We start from the raw sequence: 23,774 nt of genomic DNA, 5'->3' as shown, positions 1-23,774 counted from the left end.
GAAATGAATGCATGGGTTGTGATACTTAGAATTAAAATTGGATTAAACTGTACATGTCTGCCAACCTGATGGAGCAGTAACTATATTATGCCTACTCTATTTTACTCTGTATGTAACTCATTAAATGTTCATTAGGTAAGGATTAAGTTCTGTATATGTTATTAAGGAGTTCAGATAATTGGTTGATGATTTGTGATTGGTTCTGCTTGGGATTCTGAAAATGAGGTAGTAAAGGAAAAAGGGATGAATTCATTTGATTGTTAAATCTGTAATGGACCTAGATGTGTTGAATTTGACTGTATGTTTACTTGTTACCCTTTCTTTGAAGTTGTAAGAGCTTAAATATGTGAATGCAATTCAATCATACTAGTATTCACCCATTAAAATGTCAAATTTGATGCCTAACAAATATTAGCTAACTCTAAAATGCTAATTGCAATAATAATTTTATATAAATAGACTGTGATTACGGTCTGGTGACATGTTATGTCAAATAACTTAAATAAATGACAAAGTATTCTAAATGGTATCTCAAACCAGGACTTAGATGGATGCATGTATTCCAATAATGAATATCATCATAGAATTCTGATACTCATATAAAAATGGGTGCTAGACTTGGTTGATTATGTTTGAAAAATGTATGACTATTATAGATATGATAAATTTTGTTGAATTAATTACTTGATTGGCGGGGATATGAATATTGATGAATCAATGATAGCGGGTAATGTTAAGTTAGTATAGTGATGTACATCTATGAGAATGTAATTGGGGTATGTGATGTTAGAGCGGAAGTCTTTGCTATATTCATATGTCTACTTTCCTTCATGATGAATTTACTTGTTTGTTTGCTTGTCTGTGTATGTATGTGCGAAATGATCGTATAATATGTTATACGGAATCTCAAATAGGAATGCAAACTATTCTGGAGTCGCTAATTGATGAGAGAGAATCTACTATGAGAATTTTATTACGATGTTTTAGAAATTATTGGAATAAATAAGTAGAAATCAATATTTTTACTTATTTAAATTGAGATATGAACAATGTTTGAAGTTACAATAAATTAAGTTTCTTTGAAATTCTCAAATTTTATCTCTACAATTTCTTTAGTACTTGATACGTTTTATTTAAATTGTAATAAGTTTTCTTCTAATAATTTTTTTAAATTTATTCTTGATCTTTTCAAATTTTAATTTTGCTGCATTATCGTGAGATCTAATCAGGGATGTTACAGGTTCTACTCGGAACAATGTGTATTTCAGTTGTGATTGAGCAATGCCATTTGCTCATGGAAAGCTTGCAATAGATAAATTAAATTACAAAGACTCAATTAAAAAATATAATTTTTTAAATATTTAATAAATCACAAAAATCTATTAAAGACTTAATTAAGTATAGTCAAATTTATCATAACTTATAGTTTAACTAAACCAAATAATTATTATGAATGACGAATATGTTGTTAAAATATAATGTTTAATGACAAATATGTTATTGTGTTATAACGGGGATAAAAATTGTTACACACCCCTCGTTAGTAAACAATACATTAAACAGTGTTATTTGTTTTTTTTTTGTCTTTTTTTCTGCATTATGTGGATCTGTAGGGTTTACCTTCACGCCTTCATGATTTATTTGCCTTCTTCAGAGTAAATTTCAGTTTCCATTCTAAATTGTTGGCGTCAGCAACCTCTGCCAAGTTCCCCATTTGCCTGTTGTGCAGGGTATGTCCCTAACCTCGTATCTCTTTTTTTTTTCTTCCCTTTTTGTTTCTGGTATAATCATGTCATGCTCTCCTTTTCTTCCTTCTTTCTCATATGCTACTCCAATTGATTCACTTTGAATCCTTTTCATTTATTCATTATATCTATTTACTTATTTGTGTGTAGATTTTAATGGGTGTGATTGATTTCTACAATTCAACTGCTTTGTGCTGGGTAAAATCCAACACCAATCTGAAGCAGCAAGTGGGGTTACCTCTAAAACCCATTTGTTCATTTGTGGGGAATCAGAGGAAGTTTGTGGCAATGGCTTCTACCATTCCTGTGGAGCAAGTCAACAATGGTCCTCTGCAGGTGACAGGTGACTCCTTCATCAGAGAGCATCTGAGGAAGTTGTCTCCTTATCAGCCAATTTTGCCCTTTGAGGTTTGTGTCTTCAAAAGTCAACTCCTTTTGATTTTGTTGGTTCTTCGTGACATTTCCAACAATGTTTAGTTTTCTGGGCAATATTTGAATTTTCTTGTCAAGAATTTGGTCTTGTCATTTGTTTCATATCTACTGTTTGTTTAGCTCTGGTAACGTACTTGTGTAGTTGTTACTTCAATATTGAAGATAAATGTTTGTTTCTTCTTGTACCTTGTGGCATTATTGATTCTTTTGTCCATAATAGTATTTCTATTCTGTGAGAGGGATTGATTGCTTGCTTGCAAACGCGTTGCACTCAAATTGCAAGTTTTTTAACTTTAATTTTGTCTCTCTAGTTGTCGTGAAGATATGGGTAATTTGGCATTTGGCACTCATTTTTATAACATTTCTCATGGAACCCTGGCCACAGCACTTGTCTTTTGGTTGGGAAAATTGTTCCACAACTATCTAAGTTAGTTACAAAGGAAGCTTTCTGTTGTAGGTTTTATCTGCTCGACTTGGACGGAAGCCTGAGGATATTGTCAAGTTAGATGCTAATGAAAATCCTTATGGTCCCCCTCCAGAGGTGAGTTTTTATTATATTTTTTAATGTCTGAAATTTTCATGTTATTGTCTAAAAGTGGAAAATGATTATATGGTAATATGAGGTTTAACAATGTCAGGGCAATTTATTGTAATTTTATCTTTCAATTTTTAAGCTTTGAATATTTTCTAAGCTATGCTCAGATGTATGGAAGCAAATTACTGAACCTTACACCCTTTATTACACTGGAGTTGACTATCAGAGGTTTGACAGGTTATGGAAGCCCTAGGATCCATAAAGTTCCCATATGTCTATCCTGATCCAGAGAGCCGCAGATTGCGTGCAGCCCTTGCCGAAGATTCTGGACTTGAAGCTGAATATATTCTTGCAGGATGTGGTGCAGATGAGCTCATTGATTTGATAATGCGGTTAGAACCAATACCTTTTCTGTTTTAGATAAGCCTCAAATTCTTTCTCTATTTATGCTAGTTTTCATAACAGGTATGACAATCATCATACATGGTTCTCTTGTATACTACAGTTGTGTGCTTGATCCTGGGGACAAGATTGTGGACTGTCCTCCAACCTTCACAATGTATGAATTTGACGCTGCAGTAAATGGAGCACTTGTTATCAAAGGTAAGAATAACATTATCTAGAGACAACTACAAAATGTATTTTTTTTAATGCATCGTTTTTATACTTGTCAAATGAGAAATTGATATCTGTAAAACTGATTGAACCTTAGACAGTAAAGGGGTTTCTCATGAAATCAATCATAGGTATTTTTCTATTCAGTCTCTTCAGACAAAATTGTTTGTATCAAGATCATAGTTGATAGGATCTAAGGTAAAAGGATAGAAGGAAGAGGAAATGAGAGAGCAATTAGGAGAGGCGGGATGGGATAGGAAAGGCGGGATGGGAGGTCTTGTATAAATAGTGTTTTATTCATTGTTAGAAGGCAGCTAGCCATTTACTTTGTGTAAACAGGTCGTGGACCTTATTGAGGGGGATTAGGCTCCTGAATCGTTATTGTATTTCGTTATATGTTACAGTGAATACATACAATTCCTTTGTTCTTTCTTGTTTGATTGCCTTTGAGTGAGTGGGAGTTGTGAGAACGTTAGGCTTCTAACTCAGAAACCTAACAAATTGGTCTGACCTGCCGGATCCAAATTGGGGGCGAATCGAAGATGGAGGGAAGCACGGAGGGACGATTGGAGGCTTTGAAGATTACGATGGAAGGGATGAAGGCGGAATCTACTGCAGTGCGCCGGGACTTGCAAGAAATAATGAGGATGATGGGGGCGCAGGGTCACAACAACGAAGGACAATCAGATGGAAGTCAGGCTTCCACAAACAAGAACCAACGACGGCGCGAGGAGGATATTGGAGGGAGAGTGTGTCAGAGCGGCTGCAGCGGAATGGTTAGCGTGGAATAACAAACCAAGAGGGTTTTTAATACGAATGTGTGCCTTTTAATTTCTACTCAATTAAACTTACCAAGCAAATAGTAAAGACAAATAAAGAGAGTAAGGTTGAGAGAAATTTGCACAGATGATTTTATCCTGGTTCGGATCTTACCAATCCTACGTCTAGTCGCTTATCTCAAAACAAGATAAACAGTTCACTACTCACAAAACAATTACAAATTACAATCACAAAGAAACAATTTGTAAAAGTTTAGAAACCACCTCTCTTGATACCACAAGAGATGAACCTGTACCTCCTTTGAGTCTTCACAAAGGATGAACACCTCCTCCGAATACTTCACGAAGGATGAACTTCCTCTTTCGAACACCTCCTTAGACACACCAAGGGTGAACCGACTATTTCCTTTGTCACCGTAGCAACACTTCATCAGCTCCACAGACACGAGTTTCACAAGCCGAACAAGAACACACAAGTCTCAATGATTTCTGAGTACTAGAGCACAAGGGAAGAGTTGTTGTTGATGGAAAATGAGAGCCTATTTATAGACTCATGCAATTACTCTTCCGTTCTTCGTTTCCAGCCATTTAATGCTTTTAATCGATTAATATTAGTGTTAATCGATTAAAATGAGTATAACGGCTAGTTTTAACGGCTATAAAACTCCAACAGTCACTTTTAATCGATTAAAATGTATTTTAATCGATTAGCTAATAGATTAAAATTTATTTTAATCTATTAAATCGGTAAAAGTTGAGTTTTCAGCTTTTACTTGTTTTAGTCGATTAACACTATGTTTAATCAATTAAAATAGTGTGATTTTGACTTTAGACATCAATTATATAATATGAAAGTACATGGAATCAAAACCACAGAAAATCTAAGTCCTAGACAATGAACTACAATTATTACAAAAGCTTTCCATTGCAATACAAGTCTTCTTAACATTTTCTTGAATCTTGATTTCTCTTGACTTGATTTGGACATCATCAAAACTTCATCTTCATCATTTTGCTAACAGAGTGGGTGGCGAACATCCGGAGGGGCAAAATCAATGGCAGAAGAGGGTTGAATTACCCACTTTCGAAGGGCTAGACTCGTTAAACTGGATCAATAAGGCGAAGAGGTTTTTCGAGCTTCAAGGAGTAGCAGAGGAGGAGAAAGTGCGGCTCGCATACATAAGCATGGAGGGCAGCGCGGGCTACTGGTTCAAAGCCAAGAATCGTTCAGGGATGGTTTGAAGGAAGCCCTAGTGTAAGGTTTGGAACCATTGTTGAGCGTTTGGCAGCATCGAAATAGACGGGGACGGTGGAAGAGTATTTACAAGTCTTCAAGAAATTGGCGGTCGAACGAAGAGGGTGCCGGACGAGCAGCTGTTAGGATATTTTCTGGTGGGATTGCAAGAGGACATACGGAATCAAGTCTGACCGCATGACCCGTAGGACTTGCTGGTGGCGATGCGGATCACACGGGATGGTGAAGAATTCCAGGGAGGCGAAAAGGTAGGGAATGGGAGCGAGATAGAAGAAGAGTCGTATTGGGGACCAACAAGCAGTGAGGTGACACTATCCGAGGACAATCGCTATAACCCAAGCCGATCGGGAGTCGTCGAACGGTTTGAGGCTAATCACCCAGGCAGATCGGGAGTTGCTGAGCGGTCCGAGGCCAATCACCCAGGCAAATCGGAAGCCGCCGAGAGTGTGGGGTCAATATTGAACACCCAGAATCTGCCGGATCCAAACAGGAGAGGACGGCCATATCCGAGCAGGAGAGGACTGCCAGATTCGCATGGAAGAGGACTGCTGGACCCGAACGGGAGAGAACCGTAGAATCCGAACGTGAGAGGATGGCCGGAACCGAATGGTCGAACAATTACAGTCAAAGGCTGAACGGTCTTACAGTCAAAACGGTCTCCCAGTTATTGGCCGAATGGTCTCACAGTTACTGTCAAAGGCCGAATGGTCTTACATTCAAAACGGTCTCCCAGTCATTGGCCGAACGATATAAAGATAGTGGGAAGAGAGCCGAAAGGTAGAAGAAGTTATTTTACAGGGAAGAATAAGAAGCTCCTCGCTTCAAAGGAAATAATGCAGACACGAAAATGGTCCCATAAATTCTGTCTCTCATTTCGGCCACCACCCAAACCTCCAGACCAGAAGTTGTAGGTAGTAGCCAGCGGGTTCCCTTCCTATGATAAGACCATATCATAATGCCATGGGCTCAAACTTCATTGTTCCAACCTTGAGGACAAGGTTGTTTGGCAGCATGGTGTAATGATAGGATCTAAGGTAAAATGATAGAAGGAAGAGGAAATGAGAGAGTAGTTAGGAGAGGCGTGATGGGAGGTCTTGTATAAATAGCGTTTTATTCATTGTTAGAAGGCAGCTAGCCATTTACTTTGTGTAAACAGGTCGTGGACTTTGTTGAGGGGGATTAGGCTTCCGAGTCGTTATTGTATTTCGTTATACGTTACAGTGAATACATACAATTCCTTTGTTCTTTCTTGTTTGATTGCCTTTGAGTGAGTGGGAGTTGTGAGAGAACGTTAGGCTTCTAACTTAGAAACCTAACAATAGTTATTACTGTATTGTGCGTAATATGTCATTATCATAGTTACATTATTGTTTTGTTAGACTTTTTCTACTAAAATGATGTTTGGTTTTATTGTTGATTCATCCCTTTTATTTTATTTTTTTTATTATTCCTTGTCTTCCGAGCAGTATGTGACTTTCTTACTGTGTTTTGACCTTTTCTTATTATGCCATGTCAGATGTGCATAACCATCTACATTATTTAAATTGCAGTTCCAAGGAAGCCAGACTTCAGCTTGAATGTTGAACAGATCGCAGAAGTTGTTAAACAAGAGAAGCCCAAATGCATATTTTTGACATCTCCAAATAATCCAGATGGGAGGTAATTGTCAATTATCCTTTTTTACGTCAAAGTGAATAGTTAGAATTAGGTGCCTAGAGTAGTATGGTGGTAGTTCTTTCCTTTTCAGTTAATTTTTTCTTCTTGGAATTTACTGGAGTTCCTAGTGCACTTTTCTTTTCAGTTGTGCTTTTGTCCAGTCCGTGCTTCCCTATTATTATAGTGTAATAGGCACTTGTAGTGTCTTTTGTGGGTGCCCCTTGTATGTCTGGATATAATAAACTTATGTTTTGGCTGACCAAAAACAAAGTAGTGTGCAATATTATAATGTCCTATTACAAGTTGTTAGGAAGTGGAGAGTGTATGAGAGAAGAAAGGCATGACACCGAATGGTGGAAGGAGGTGAGGGCATGGGCCAAACGGTGTAAAGAGGAGAGAGTGTTAGCCGATCGGTGTAAAGAGGAGAGAGCGGGAGCCAAACGATAGTTAATATCCTATGGGTGGACTGCTGGGTTATGATTTTGAGATTTTATACAAGGCTGGGAGTACGAACAGGGTGGCAGATGCCCTATCTCGTAGAGGAGAAGGTGGTGACGAGGAAAGGGAATTGAGAGTAGTTGGCAGACCCTACTGGCAGGATTTCCAAGAGGTGTTAAAGGAGGTTGAGGAGGATGAGGTGCTGATGTGATAACAGAGATTCAGAAGGATCCCAATGCTAATTCAGCCTACACCCTGGAACAGGACAGGTTGCATTACAAGGGAAGACTGGTGCTATCCGCGAAGTCGGTGTGGATCCCCAAGCTTCTGGCTGAGTTTCATTTGACCAGCACAGGAGGCCACTCTGGAGTGTATAGAACGTACATAAAGGTAGCCCAATCTTTGTATTGGATAGGGATGAAAAAGTCGGTTACGGACTTTGTGGCGAGTTGCTTAGTGTGCCAACAACACAAATATTTGGCAGCTTCTCCTTAGGGACTGTTACAACTTCTGCCCATACCTTACGCTGTTTGGGAAGAAGTAAGTATGAACTTTATAGTGAAGCTGCCAAAATCCCAAGGCTATGATGCAGTACTAGTATTGGTTGTTCGCCTCAGCAAATATGGTCATTTTTTGCCACTCAAGCATCCTTATTCAGTTCGGACAGTGGCAGAGGTGTTTGTTAAGGAGGTAGTGCAGTTACATGGGATCCCAGTTTCAATTGTCAGTGATAGGGATCCTTTGTTCTTGAGCATTTTATGGAAGGAGCTATTTAGGATGCAGGGGACTCAACTCAAGATGAGTACAACTTATCATCCTGAGTCAGATGGCCAAACCGTGGTGTTGAACAGAATTGTGCGGGGGTATTTATGGTGTTTTTGCTCAAAGCAGCCAAAGAGCTGGAGTGCAATGCTGCCCTGGGCTGAATACTGGTATAATACCAGTTATCAAGGTGCAGCTAGGTGCACACCTTTTGAGACAGTATATGCCAGGGCTCCACCCTCTTTGAGCAGATTCGTACCAGGAGAAACGCTTGTAGAAGCGGTTGCCCAGGAATTGCAAACGAGAGATGAAGCTCTTAAACAGTTGAGGTTTCATTTGACTCGAGCCCAGGATTTGATGACCCAGCAGGCGAATAAAAGGAGGAGACCAGTAGATATTAAGGTGGAGAACGAAATTCTAATCACTGTTTCTTTTCTAAGCTGCTCTACAAAAATTTTGTATGTTTTTTGCGTTTGAGGCTGCAAATAATTTGTCAAAGGCCAAAGACTATATACTTGTGCCAAGTTTTGGGAAATTTTGAAAGTGTTGGTTTTTGGGGTTTGATGGTTGGAATGCCCTCTTTGTATCACCAAAATGCTACTGTGAAAATCTTGGTGCAAGAGATTTTTGATTTTGGTGGGTTTTGAAGCTAGCCAAGTTTGGTGGTGAAACTTGGCTAAGTTTGTGGTGCATAGTGCCAAGTTTTGGGAAATTTTGAAAGTGTTGGTTTTTGGGGTTTGATGGTTGGAATGCCCTCTTTATATCACCAAAATGCTACTGTAAAAATCTTGGTGCAAGAAATTTTTGATTTTGGTGGGGTTTGAAGCTAGCCAACTAGGATACACCCAGTCTTCCATGTATCCCAGCTTAAGAAGGCAGTGGGCGTGAAGAAGGTAGAAAAGGAACTGCCGCGAGAGTTGCAAGCAGAAGGACCTATGTTTTGGCTCATCAGAATCCTGGAAAAGAGGCAGATACAACAAGGAGAGGAGGTGGTCCAGCAAATTCTGGTACAATGGCAAGAAGGAGGCCGAGAGGGGGCGACTTGGGAGGATATGTTGACTATAAGGGATCAATACCCAGATTTCAACCGTGAGGACAAGGTTGATGATGAGGCGGTGGGTAATGTTAGGAAGTGGCGAGTGTATGAGAGAAGAAAGGCATGGCACCGAACGGTGGAAGGAGGTGAGGGCATGGACCGAACGGTGTAAACAGGAGAGAGTGTTAGCCGATCGGTGTAAAGAGGAGAGAGCGTTAGCCGATCGGTGTAAAGAGGAGAGAGCGGGAGCCGAAAGGTAGTTAATATCCTAACTGCTAAGCAGTTAGGATGGGCGGGAAATGAATTGCATAAATAGAGCTATGATCCATAGTTAGAGGGACTTTTGACAGTTAGTTGTTTTAACAGGAACTTTTAGTCCTGTGGGGGAGGTTAGGCTCCCATTGATTGCTTGTACATTGTATCTTACCAGTTTTGAATATAAGAAATCCATTCTTTTGTCTTCTGTGTGTGAATAGTGAGTGTGGGAGTGGCTGTCTGGTTTGGTTTCTTACCCAGAAACCTAACAGAAGTTGTACCACAATGAATGCAGTGTATTTCTTTTTCATCAACAATACGGAATCAGGATATAGTAAGGCTGGAGATTATTGTTATCATTAATATGCTTGAAATTTGAGTTTCCTTTGTTTGCTTATGGTATTGTTTATATGGATCTTAATGTAACAATTTCATGGCAGTATAATTGATGACGATGTTCTCTTAAAAATACTTGACCTTCCCATATTGGTGATATTGGATGAAGCTTACATTGAGTTTTCGGCAATTGAATCGAGGATGAGTTGGGTGAAGAAACATGAGAATTTGATTGTTCTTCGGACATTTAGCAAAAGAGCTGGTATTTTAATAATTTTTTTCTTTCCCTATTTTACACAATTAAACTTGAATATGAATTGATATATCGTGTTTCCCCCTTATAATTTTTTTATTGTAAAACCAGTTCCCTTATGTGTGATCTGATCAAAACTCTAATAAAACTATTTTTTTCAGGCTTCTTGTGTGCATGCTAAGACATGCATTTTTTTAGTTAAAAATTTGAGATTATTATATTGTTCTTTATTTTATTGTAAGCAATATAATCTCTGCGGTTTCTTTTTGTTATGGAGAATTATGATAAGGGTTATTATATGCGTACGTGAAATTTGACCTAGTGGTTTTTGGTTAAATTTGACAACCAATAATATGCGTACGTGAAAGTTTTATCTGCTAAAGTTACTATAGAAGAAATGATGGGGGACAGGGTCAATGAATCATAATAGCAATTTCCGTTGAATATGACACCCATTGTGACTGATTGCAATTTTCATGGAATTTGCAATGTGAAGCCGTTGTGTGGTAATGGATCAGCATAGGTCCAGACTGCTATGGTGCTATACCACCAGTAGACTGCTATGGTCCAGACTGAATTTTAAGTTGAATGTTTGTTTTTAGTAGTGTATAGTAGTAAATTGACTTGGCACCAATATTTTCACAAAGAAAGCGCAAAGTAGCAACAAATAAGGGGGTGTTTGATGATTATTGAAATTAGGAGTTTTTAGGTGTAGAGGGGGAAAGAGACATAAATGAAACACAATTGGTATTAGCTGAGGTATATTATATTGTGTTGATTTGTGCATAATCCTAATATTAATTAGGGAAAGTGTTTAAGTGAGATCCTACATTGACTGGAGATATATTCAAATTATGTTATAAGTAGGTGCAAACCAGTGTTGTGAAGTTATGGATCTATTGTGTCACTTGCTATTGAACCATTATTAGGTCACTCCCAAATGTTTAGTTTCACGCTTGAGATGTCCAATCCTTGGCATGAGGAGCTGTGTAAGAGATTCCACATCAACTTAGAATAACTAAATTATATAAATGAGTACAAACCTCATCTTATAAATCGATTTGTAGAATTGAGTCAATCCTAAGTCCACTTTCTAAGAGAAACAAATGATGTGATAAACAAATATAATAACCAACAAACCTAGGAGATTATGTGATATAGGCAAACTAATCCCAATGGATAATTTAGGAAATTTTAAGTTATAAGATATTTTCATATATTCTAATACCCTGCTCGCTGCAGCTTTCTGAGCTTTGAGCTTCCTATATGCATACCGGTTGAAAAAAATCGAACTATATTTTTGTGATTGTAGAATGGTGGGTCAAGATGATTTGCTTGGGAAGCTGCATGGCCAGGATGATTCTCTAGGATAGCCATGTTGAGGCCAGGCTGATTTTTCTGGGAAAGTCATAGGGCTAGGGTTGATTCCTCCAAAATCCCACACTGCACGATTGGAACCAAAGAGGGCAAGGTCAAGAAGGAGAGAGAATAAAAGGTACCAAACTGTGTCAAAAAAACATGAGAAATGGGTCAAAAGCCAGAAATTGACAAACCATGTGTATTTATTTTGGACAGGAGGGCTGCACAAATCTGGCAATGGAGAGATCAGCTGAAGCATAGCCATGGTATACTGCTGCACATGGCAACTACTGCTGCTGGGTATTGTTTATGTGTGAACTCTGCTTTGGCTGGCCTGATAGGACCAGCCTAGACCTGACAGTGGATGGTTGGAAATGTAGCCGAAAATAGTGACTAGCGAACAGTGGCAAGAGATGTTGAAAAAGGTCACAGATGTCAAAATAAATGTTTGAACTTTGTCAGATTGATGAGATGGTAGTCAGCGATTGGTAACAGTGTTCAAAAACTACTGTTAGTCTATGTAGTAGGATATATGATTGGAACGGGAAGCAGAATGTTTATGATGGACCTGGATGACTTTCAGTTAGTAAATGTTTTGTAGACCTCAATTCTTAGGAGCAAAGCTGAATAACCAACAACACCTGTTAGGGGTTAGAAGGCATATGAAAGGAAAAGGTATAGGAGAGGAGGAGAAGACCGAACGGTGGGGGAGAAAGACCAAGCCGAACGGTGGAAAGGGGGGAGAGGACAGACTGAACGGGGACAGGAGGAAGACCTGATCGAACGGGGACAGGAGGAAGACCTGACCGAATGGGGGCACGAGGAAGACCAGACCAAACGGGGAAAGGAGGGCGACTACCCTAACTGGGATAGCAATTAGGGTATAGGCAGGAAATATTTAGTAATTATAGTAAATAAAGTCATATCCTAGGGAAATATTGTTAGTTACGGTAATTAGAGCAGTATCCTAGGAAAATATTGTTAATTACGGTAACTAGAGCAGTATCCCAGGGAAATATTGTTAATTACAGTAACTATAGCAGTATCCTAGGGAAATATTCAATATAAGCTTATTATAGCAATTAGAAATATATCCTAGGAAAATAATAGTATAAATAAAGCACTAATGCTATGGGTTAGGGCATGCTTTTGATTATTGAGTTTTGTAAAAGAGGTTATGCTAATGACTGAAGGAGGTTATGCTCCCAGTTATTGTTTGCTTTCTTTGATTGAGTTATTTCTATCAATAAAGGAGATTTATTCATCCATTATCTATTGTCCATTGTTCTGTGCGTGTGAGGGTGTGTGTTCTGGTTATGATTCCCACTCGGATACGTAACAGCACTACTCTACAAATCAAATTTCCTTTCTAAATTTTCAGTTTATGGATTCGATACTGAGTTTTCATATGTTTATTGAATTAATATGTGCAAAATTCTGTTACTGATGGTTAGTTACTTTTTAACTTGGGGTCCTGGTACTAATGATGTAAACCTTTAAAATTCTTAATTTTCAAATTGTCTCAGGTTTAGCTGGACTTCGAGTAGGATACGGAGCTTTTCCTTTGAGTATAATTGAGTATCTTTGGAGAGCGAAGCAGCCATATAATGTATCTGTTGCTGCTGAAATTTCTGCCTGTGCAGCACTGCAAAATCCTACCTATCTAGAGGTTTTTCTTTTGTACCTATCCACTAGTTCATTTGGGCTATTTAAAGTTGTTATAGGAGTTTAATAGTCCTTAACACAATTGTGTCCAGCTATCCCATGTATAAGCATACTGGGTGCAATTCCACGATATGCAAAATACTAAAGTACCTGCATCTTTTATTACATGTTATTATCCTCAAGACAAATGAAAGCTAACGTGTCAGTCTTAACATACAGAACGTAAAAAATGCTTTGCTAATAGAAAGAGGGAGGCTTTATGACCTTTTGAAGGAAGTTCCATTCCTTCGGCCATTTCCAAGCCATTCTAATTTCATTCTTTGTGAGGTTACATCTGGAAAGGACGCAAAAAAGCTAAAGGTAATCTTCCTTTCCTTATCTCTGTATATATAAACTTTTCCTTTGTTTATTTATTTATTTTCTTGTAAATGTTTGGTACAATTTTTGTTTGGTTCATATTTTGATACTTCATGTCAGTTTGGTATTTTGATTTGAAAGACATCTCTTCTGTCTCCCAAAATGACCATTCTGATCTCCTTAGGATAATAGCCACTTTAAGAATAGTGGACAGTATGTTGAGAAGAATAGTTATTTTACTTATGATTTTTGCTACCTGTGGTTTTCTGATGTTGATGAAATAACCCTTCTTCCTGTGTAATTGGCATGCTTTTTATTGTGTTTATTCATTCTATCATGAGAAGTGGCATCCAAAAGACAATTTTAGAAATACGCTCCATGCAGTGAAGCATATGTCACTAAGAATGTAAGAATCCTGAAAAATCTACATTTTAGCAGACGAATCAGAAATCTGTTTATGAGATCAAAAGCTAGTTGAAACAACTTCTCGTAAAATCAACTATTTCTTTTAAGAATGTTTTTGTGATTGTAAACAAACATGAATAAACTTCTCTGCGTTTTTTAAGAAGAAACTAGCCACTAAATTATCTTATACTAAAATGGCTTTTTTTAATCTTAAACAACAAACATCTAGGAAGTTAGAAGAAGAAAACAAAATGTCTCAATAAACTAAAGTTAACTCATGCACAAGTTAAAAACAAAATTTAGCTTCAAATAATGTTAAGATTTTCTTGTTATTCTTTTCTTGTAGTGTTGATAGAGAATCTTGTCTAAACATAAAGAGACTAGGTTGAGACTCTAGTTATTTAACAAGAATTTCAACCCATATTGAAGAATGTAAAAGTCTTTTGTTTCAACTTTTTCCAAACACCAATTGCAAATTTGTTGCCAACTGAGACATTATTTTTATGTACATAGGAGGACCTCGCACAAATGGGTGTGATGATTCGTCACTACGACAAGAAAGAGCTGAAAGGGTACGTTCGTGTAACTGTTGGTAAGCCTGAACAAACAAATGCACTTATGAAATGTCTCAAGAAATTGTCGTAGGAGCAAAGTTTTAATGAAATAAACACTGTAACATTTTAGAATCACCATTAATGTTCTAAACACATGGTGGATTAATGATTGTGTTAATTTATAGCAACTTTATATTATTTCAGAACTCAATTTTCAAAATATGTGCAAGTTACATTCTGGATTTGGCAACCCAAAGCAAAGCATCAATTCATATTTGTAAGACGAAAATTATGGTGGTGTTGAAAGTTTTAATATGAAATATTAATACAGGAAAATTAAATGGCAATCTATTTTCATGATACAACTTTTCATAATTGTTTAACGAAACTTGAATTGTAATGAGTGAAGAACAAAATATCAAGAGAGAAAAGTGAGAAAAAAAAAGATAACAAATATTCTAACTCAATTTATATGCGAACTGATTTATAAAAGTCCTTTTATAAGTTTTTTTAATTTAAAATTTGCCAATTTTATCTTATGAAGAAGTCAAATTTATTTATTTTTCTTCATTTACTTTTCTAAAAGGACTCAGAACATTCTGAATTAATTGTTTAGAAAAAAAAATTACCCCGTGGATTCCAAAAATGATCAAAACGCTTCCCAAAACATAATTCAATGTTCAAAATGTAAAAAGTAAAATGTTAAAAATAAGGACTAAAGAATTAGGATGGAAAAATAATGTCACAAAACTGTTATTAATTTCATAATTATGTAATACTGTTATCTCTAATATAGATGCCGTATTTCACTAGGTTTATAAAATTAATTTAAAATGTATCTAATCTTTTAAACTTTTTAATGAAATAATTTATCTTTTTTAATACAAAATTTAGTAACGTTAATTATTTTAAGTGTTTCTTTTACCAATGTTAATACATTAAATGTTAAAAACTAAATTGATTAAGGTATGTATGTAATCCTGAAAAATTAATTAGGTCTAAAATATTTTTTCACTTCCTCTTAAATAGACAAAATTCACTTTTAGTCCTCAAATTTTAAAATGTAGTACATCTAATTCTTTAAATTGAAAGATTGAAAAATATTAAATAATGCTAAAAGGACCAAAAATGTTGTATTTTAAAATTAGAGAGACAAAAATTAAAGTTTACATGTCAGACTGACAACAATATGATTAGTTAATTAATTAATTGAGATTTATGAAACAATTATAGATTTTAACTTTATATATAAGCTGGATAAGCAAAACTATCTATAAAGCTAACAAAACAAATCTACTCAACAACATCCTTGCCATCAAAAGCTTGCTCCACTAAAAGCTCTTCACCCTCTACTCACACCCACATGATGATCATAGCTAAACAAAGAACATAGTCATATACAAACACAAATGCAAATAAAAGGGTAAGCTAGATATAAAAGAATCATACATTGATATAATATACAAAACACCCTTAATCATGCACACAGAACAACTACCTTCAAACATCCTAAACATGTTATGCCTTAAACTTGACTGTCCGGAGTTAGAATGATTGTCGAGCTATGGCGGGTTGTGCACTTGTGGTGGCCTCTACTGTTTTGCAAAGTCATTGCCAACGGGTTTCACCCTAGCACACTCACAAGGTTAGTTTGTTCCACGCCTTGGAGTATACTAGAAGCCCCTAAGACTAAGACCTCCTGCTAATCTTCACCACATGTGTCAATCCTCTCTACTTGAGAATAAAAGACCATTAGAGTTCAGGATAATCCCTAAGACTGGTCTCCCTGCATTCATTTTAAACATACTTGAACCTCACCAAGAGATTTCACTTTGAAACTTACTTACATAACTTTGAAACCGTACTTTAACTTTGAATCTCAACTCATGAATTTGATACGCATATAAACACACACATAATCATAACTCATTCCCAGATGAATCAAAACATCACATGAATCAACTTAAGAACAAAGAAGATAAGTATAACATAAGTGTTAGAAATAAAGAGGTTTGTTTCTCAACACCAAGAGGGGGGTGAATTGGTGATTTATAAAAATGAATGCTTTTCAAATCTTTTTGCAAAGTTAGAATGATCTTTAAAACTTTCTTGCAGTGTAAGTAAACGCGTATGCGGATTAAAGTAAAAGAGATAGGGAAAGAAGAACAAACACAAGGTTTTTATCCTGGTTCGGCCTCAATGCCTACATCCAGTCACCCTTCCAATCAACCTTAGATTAAAGGATATTTCACTATAATGATTTGAGAATTACACCAAAGGTTTTACAGTGAACACACCCTCACAATGTAAACACCTTTCCCACTCACAATCAAATATAGAAACGAAAACACCTACACACACAGAACCACACGTTCTTGTTGTAGAAACCCTTTGAGATACCCAACTCAAAGTTCAAGAGCTCCTCACTCTTATTCTTGTCACGCACGACCAGGGACACAACACAATCAACAAGTGCAGAAACCTTTTCTGATAACAACAAATACACCTTAGCAATGTGAATAAGATCAGCCAGTCAACTCTCAAATTTCCTCTCAAGAATCCTTCAAGATCTTCGCTTCTTGATTCTTGGAGCGTCTATGTAATCTGCAAATCTTTCTCAGATAAAAAAGCTATCAGATATCAAAGTGTACAATTGATCAAAAGTCTTTTTCATTTACAAGCAATGCGTCAATTTATAGTTTTCATCATATCACACGCAAAGTAATCGATTATGTTAGTAATGTAATCGGTTACATAAAAACCAGGTGTAACAAAATTACAACTAACACAACTCTTAATTGAATGCACAATTAATGTAATCAATTTGCATTTAATGCTAGTCAAACATATTTAAAAATATGACCGTTATAGCAGTTATGACTAAGTTGAAAATAATTTTCAAAAGATAACAAACTTAATTGATCACATAAAATGTGTAATTGATTAAGCTTAGCACTTAAACAAAATTTGAAAACTTTTTCTCTTCAAAAACTCATCACAACACATTTGAAAATGATATATGTAAAGATACGAGTTTTAATCGATTTAACAACTAATGTAATCTATTCATAACTTGTTGTTTTGCCATAGTTCAAAACATAAGCTATCTGATGCCCTTAATTGATTACAAAGAAACTGTAATCCATTATGTCATGAAAATATGCTTTTGTGCTTGTGATTTTCATTACACATAACATCCAGTATGCATACCAAGATATAAACACATCATAAGCAATAGTATGCAGAACCAACAATATGTCAACATATGCATTTATCAGCAATAAGCATTTTCATATTCACATATGTATTTCATCACATAGAACATATTTCTGTAGTGGCATAACAACATCTATGTTGTTACAATCAATGTGTTGTCATCATAAAAAACAAACACATCAGGGAGTGGGTTCAACACTCATATTTCTCCCCCTATCAACAATAAGACTTGGACCAATCGTTCAACGACCACTTTCGCTAGGCGACCACAGAGTTCTCTCGCTCAACGACCTAGCTCGCTGTGCAAATACACAAATAATAATCCCAGACCCCAAACCTCTCGCTTAGCGACTCAGCTCGTTGTGCAAATAAAACAACATTAGTCTCAGACCCCAACCTCTTGCTCAACGACCCAAGTCGCTAGGCGAATACAAAGACAGTGGTCCAGACCCCTAACCCTCTCACTTAGTGGCCCTACTCGTTAGGTGAGAATAGAAATAGTGGTCCAGACCCTTCAACCATTCTTCCAACGACCCCACTCGTTAGACGAATCCAGAGACAATGTGCCAAACCCTACAATCACTCGCTAAGTGATCCCACTCGCTAAGTGATCCCACTCGCTCAACAAGTCTGCATGATTCTGCAACTTAAAATTGCAGAATTATGCAACCTACACCAAAATGACCAAATTGAGCACTTTTGGCACAGTTTTAAGAAACTTAGGAACTCTAACAAGTCTCAAAAGACTAACCTAGTCTATCCCAACTGACCAATTGAGCACCTAAATCTCAATTAAAATTTTCACTACTCCACTTCCTCCAAACTAGCTCTAAACAAAGACAATTTACATATACTCATAACCAACCAATGTTATCATAGATTTCTAACATTTTATATGTCCAAATACAACCCAAACATCATTCCATACAATCCATAATAACAGTTCATCAATTCACACTAAAAAAAAATTGACGCGCTTTGCGGCTGAGGGAAATTAGGGTTCTGGGAGAAGGGTTGAAGGAGATGCTGACATGGCAAGAGTGATAGAAAAAAAAATTGACGTGGCACTCCACCGTTAGCCAGCTCGGCTTCTTTTTAACGCCGTTGGTTTGGGAGGACGAAAAATTATGGCTTTCTTAAGGAGAAGGATCAAAATGTAGCTTACTTTGAAAGAGGGACTAAAAACAAATTCGCTTAATAGTTTAAGGATTAAAAACATATTTAATCCTTTATAATTTAATAAATATGTAATTTAATTTAAAAATATAATATTATTTAATATATTTTCATATTTTAATAATTATTAAAATATAATTTGTATTATTATAATAGTTATATTGAAAAAGTTAAAATTAAAATAATTAAAATAAAAGTAATATCTATACCTAATTAAAATTATCAACATCCGTGCTATTTTAAAAAAAAAATTCAAATAAGGCATTAACTTGCAAGATTTTATACTTGCTCATTAATTTATCATATTAAAATTGCTATATTATTAAAATAATATAAAATTATACGAGTAAAAGTTTATCATACTATTTTAATTATGAGAATAAAAGTTTTGTAAATGATTCTAAAGTTGCCTAAATATATGTATTCCCATTTTGGTTACAGTAAAATCATTGATGAAAACTTTTATAGGAATTTTAATTTTGGACTATTTTTTGAACAGTTTAAATATAATAAAAAATTAATTAAATTTTAAATATATCATAAATTTATATTTTTTAATGAAGTTTTTATTAAAAGAATTGAATATTTAAAATATTTTTATTTTATCTAAGGATCATTATTTAATTATTGTGGTCAACATGACCGAATTTTCATCTCTAACAATGTGGAACTCGTTAATTTCTTAAATCTTGGATCCACTTGTTCTATCCCCTAAGTGCATATGTTCATTGATGAGTTAGAGAAATAAAACAAAATAAAAATCATATTATCCAATTGACAGAAAAATGAAATAAAAAAAAACTTATATAAAGAATATATTTTACATTGGTGAATAGTGTTCAAAGGGCAACGCTTTGATCAAGTCATGAAATGAACTTGCAGGAAGGGGAGAAAGTCTGAGTCAGCACTGCACTTACTCATAGAGATTCCACTTGCAATGCATACCACGACTTTTCTTTTATCTTCCACAAATGTGGACCCTCTTCAACCAATCCGATCATAATTCTGCAACCAACCCATACGTCGTCGTCATGTTGAACCAAAATCCATAGTAAAAGATATCAAACAGAGAGTCCACTCCACATTGGTGAATTGATATGCAAAGGGCAATGTTATGATGAAGGCATGGAATGAACTTGGAGGAAGGGGCACAAATTCTATCAGTCAGCACTGCACTTTCCACAAATATGGATCCCCTTCAACCAATCCTCTCATAATTCTTCTGGAAAAACCGCGTCTTTGGACTTCCATTTTTTCACTATATATTATATAACACATTCAGTTGATGAGTCAGCACTGCACTTTCTCATACTGAATCAATCAAGTATGGCAAACTGTATTTACAGCTTATTGCTTATAGCCTTCTATATGATGGGTGAGGTATCATCTGTCATTGGTGGCTCCATGCCTTCTTCTTCCATCAATCATGAACGACAGGCTTTGCTCCACAGCGGTTGGTGGAATGATGACAGTAATATCTCTGACCATTGTGATTGGGAGGGTATCTCTTGCAATGAAGCTGGAAGTATTACTGCTATTGAAAGATGGAAGATTCCTTCATCAAAAGAATTGCTTTGGATTGAGAAGTTCAACGTCACTGCCTTCCCCAACTTAGTCTATCTGCGTCTATATGGAATGGGTCTTAGAGGAACCATCCCTAAAGAAATAGGCTCACTTACAAACCTTACCACCCTTGTCCTCACCAACAATCATCTCCAAGGTAAGTAATTGCAATTCTCTTGATTGCATTACCGATGTAAATTCTGTCAATGGAATAATTAATCTAATTATCTCTTTCTTGCTCTGATTCAACAGGTTCAATACCACCACAACTTGGAAACTTGACACAATTGAAGATGTTATCTCTCTCTCAGAATTCTTTATCAGGTTTAATTCCATGTACACTTGGTCAACTCATCAATTTGCAATTTCTCTATCTTGAATCAAACAAACTTGAAGGTAGGATTCCGACAGAATTGGGGAATTTGACAAAATTACAGACATTACATCTATCACGTAATTTATTCACAGGTTCAATTCCTCATACATTGGGTCAATTAGAGAACTTGATGTATTTCTTCTTTCAATCTAACCAAATTACTGGTCCTATACCTATAGAATTTGGAAATTTAAAAAGTTTACAAACATTATATCTCTCAAATAATTCCCTCAACGGTTCAATCCCTTCTACTTTAGGTCAATTGGAGAATTTGGTACATCTCTACCTTAATTATAATGAAATAGAAGGTCAGATACCTGAAGAATTAGGAAATTTGTCCAAGTTGGAAATTTTGCAACTTTCTCATAATAGGATTTCAGGTTTACTACCTCCAAAACTCTTGCAAATGGACAAAGTGTTCTGTTTACATCTCTCGTCAAATCAGTTATATGGTTCAATACCATTAGAAACTATGAAATGTCCCCATACTGTTGATTTAAGCTTCAACTTCTTTAATGGAAGCATAACCTCTCGAATTGGTTGTGTGAGTGACCTCAATCTTAGTCACAATTTCCTTGTTGGTGAGATTTCACCTCTTTTGAAAATGAGTTTTGTTCTTAGTCGATTGGATCTTAGCTATAATAATCTTTCGGGTAAAGTACACAAGGAACTTGCTAGTCTATCATATATAAACCTTTCATACAATTCCTTTGACTTTTCACAAGACCTTGACTCAAAATTGGAGGTACCAGATTACTGTTTTTTTCAGGAAGACTCATTAATTGATGATCACCACATGCCCAATTTTACATACTGCAACGTGCTCAATGAGACAAATCCTCAAAGTAGAAAAAATAAGCCCATCATTGTGTTAATTGTTCTTCCAGTCATTTTCTTCAGTGTTGTAATACTCCTTCTAATATTATATTTCTCAAGATGTATTCCTAAGAAAAAATGTGAAGGAATATCAACAAAGAATGGAGACTTGTTTTCTATATGGAACTATGATGGTAAAATTGCATTTGAGGATATCATTGAAGCAACCGAAGACTTTGACCTTAAGTATTGCATTGGGACAGGCGCATATGGTTGTGTTTATAGAGCACAACTACCCAGCGGCAATATTGTTGCATTAAAAAAACTCCATTGTGTGGAATCCCAAAATCCATCTTTTGACAAAAGTTTCCGTAATGAGGTGAAGATGTTAACAAAAATCCATCATAAAAATATTGTAAAGCTTCATGGTTTTTGCCTCCACAATCGGTGTAAGTTTTTGGTCTATCAATACATGGAAAGAGGTAGTTTATTTTATACTTTGAGTAATGAAGTGGAAGCTAAGGAGTTGAATTGGAGTAAGAGGGTGAATGTTATTAAAGGAATGGCAGAGGCTTTATCCTACATGCATCATGATTGTAGCCCACCAATTGTTCATCGAGATGTAACAAGTAGCAATGTTCTGTTAAACTCAAAATTAGGGGCTTATATCTCAGACTTTGGCACAGCTAGACTCCTTCAACCTGATACATCAAATCAAACCTTGGTAGTTGGCACTCGTGGCTACATTGCTCCAGGTGAATGTTATTTTCTATCACAAAACTACAATATTTTTGTCAATATCTAGAATTGATGTAATAATTTATTTTTATAATTTGAGTTTCCTTTCTTTATTTTTTTTATAACAGAGCTTGCTTATACATTAAGCGTGACAAAAAAATGCGATGTTTATAGTTTTGGAGTGGTGACTTTGGAAACATTAATGGGAAAACATCCTGGAGATCTAATCTTGTCATTATCAAACCCAAGAACTGAAAATATGTTCGTGAAAGATCTTTTGGATTCACGTCTTCCTCTGCCTCTCTGGAGAGAAGCTCAAGATATCATTCTCGTGATAACACTAGCATTATCATGTTTGTGCTCCAAACCAAACTTAAGACCATCAATGCAACAAGTGGCTGAGAAACTCTCAAGTTTCAAACTAGTATTATCTTTGTCTTTTCATGAAATTTTGATTCGTGAATTAATGAGTCAAGACATATTTCATCTTTCTTTGAAGTGTCAAGGATGAACTCTGTTAAGCCAAAGTTGAGAAAAGTAATAATGCTTTGCATGTTAAAAACAAGAAAATTTCGTTGATTGAATATAATAGATACATGTTATTGTTGTTTGTTTTTTAGTTTACATTAATAACTTTACCATTTTGATTTACCTTTTCTCTATGTGTCGTGACTTTTTTCTTTATCTAGTGTAAAGTGCAAATATCAATCTCCATAAATAATTGTTTGTACAGACTAAGCTGAATTGAAATTATTCACTACAAACTCAATGTTTATACATATATTTTGATTAAAAATTGACGTAGAGCAATTTATAAATTATGACAAAGATGATGATTATTTTTTCCATTTTTCATTAGTAAATTGAAAATAATATTTTTTGAAGATGATTAACATTGCATCTTAACAAACATTCCACAATTTTTTATTTGTTTAAATATATATATATATATATATATATATATATATATTCATTAATTTGAAAATTGTTTTCACCTGTTTTCTTCTAAGTCTTTCCTTAAAATAACAAAAACTTGGATTGAAAACCACTACAAAGGTTATTGTGTTAACTTAAAAGTATTAGTCGACCTATAATTATTTAAAACTAACACATATAAAAGAATGAAGAAAACTTATTTGAGTTAGAATTTAAAAAAAAAAACACCTTTTTTTAATTTGAAATAATTTAAAGATTAAAGTGGGTTCTTATTATGATTTTTGCTCTTACCAAAATATGAACGTAATCACGCAAGTACTTGAATTTTAGAATGCTGTCAAAACTGCCTAGGGCTCGAGCGCCACCATGATAGTGCTGAGTGATGGAAAATGGCATTGAGTAGTGTAATTTTATAGAGCAGGGCATTGAGGACCACATTCTGGCGTTTTGTAGTGGCGACGCTGACATGTCAAAATGGGTTATTTAAGCGTAGCTCTCGTCAGGTTAGGGATTCTT

At 35.7% G+C, this 23,774-nt stretch overlaps 2 protein-coding genes across 3 annotated transcripts; both read left to right on the top strand.

Annotated features, from left to right (window-relative positions):
• Positions 1–1,583: 1,583 nt before the first annotated feature.
• On the top strand, positions 1,584–14,657 carry LOC108319667 (histidinol-phosphate aminotransferase, chloroplastic). Its single transcript, XM_052868472.1, has 10 exons — positions 1,584–1,730; positions 1,896–2,153; positions 2,635–2,718; positions 2,950–3,104; positions 3,218–3,315; positions 6,912–7,020; positions 9,949–10,106; positions 12,983–13,125; positions 13,341–13,481; positions 14,397–14,657. The coding sequence occupies exons 2-10, from the start codon at positions 1,902–1,904 to the stop codon at positions 14,526–14,528; spliced, it is 1,272 nt and encodes a 423-aa protein (XP_052724432.1). The 5' UTR covers positions 1,584–1,730; positions 1,896–1,901; the 3' UTR covers positions 14,529–14,657.
• A 5,066-nt stretch (positions 14,658–19,723) lies between these two features.
• LOC108323645 (probable leucine-rich repeat receptor-like protein kinase At1g35710) lies at positions 19,724–22,936 on the top strand. Of its 2 annotated transcripts, none has more exons than XM_052868940.1 (3): positions 19,724–20,549; positions 20,645–22,339; positions 22,451–22,936. In XM_052868940.1, the coding sequence occupies exons 1-3, from the start codon at positions 20,156–20,158 to the stop codon at positions 22,831–22,833; spliced, it is 2,472 nt and encodes an 823-aa protein (XP_052724900.1). In that variant the 5' UTR covers positions 19,724–20,155; the 3' UTR covers positions 22,834–22,936. The 2 variants fall into 2 exon arrangements, with proteins under 2 accessions (XP_052724900.1, XP_052724901.1); XM_052868941.1 differs by having other exon boundaries at positions 22,497–22,656.
• Positions 22,937–23,774: the final 838 nt, after the last annotated feature.

Source organism: Vigna angularis, chromosome 9, assembly GCF_016808095.1.
Source record: "Vigna angularis cultivar LongXiaoDou No.4 chromosome 9, ASM1680809v1, whole genome shotgun sequence".
In the NCBI taxonomy this organism is placed as follows: Eukaryota; Viridiplantae; Streptophyta; class Magnoliopsida; order Fabales; family Fabaceae; genus Vigna; species Vigna angularis.
Note: the sequence above shows the minus strand (reverse complement) of the source record. Positions and strands in the feature narration are given on the sequence as shown.

Bases quoted from the DNA above. Each gene is read 5' to 3' on its own strand.
- LOC108319667 (XM_052868472.1), top strand. From the start codon at position 1,902: ATGGGTGTGATTGATTTCTACAATTCAACTGCTTTGTGCTGGGTAAAA. The intron at 3,105-3,217 runs GTTAGAACCAAT...TGTATACTACAG, and splicing joins CTCATTGATTTGATAATGCG to TTGTGTGCTTGATCCTGGGG. The intron at 3,316-6,911 runs GTAAGAATAACA...TTTAAATTGCAG, and splicing joins TGGAGCACTTGTTATCAAAG to TTCCAAGGAAGCCAGACTTC.
- LOC108323645 (XM_052868940.1), top strand. From the start codon at position 20,156: ATGGCAAACTGTATTTACAGCTTATTGCTTATAGCCTTCTATATGATG. The intron at 20,550-20,644 runs GTAAGTAATTGC...CTGATTCAACAG, and splicing joins CACCAACAATCATCTCCAAG to GTTCAATACCACCACAACTT. The intron at 22,340-22,450 runs GTGAATGTTATT...TTTTTATAACAG, and splicing joins TCGTGGCTACATTGCTCCAG to AGCTTGCTTATACATTAAGC.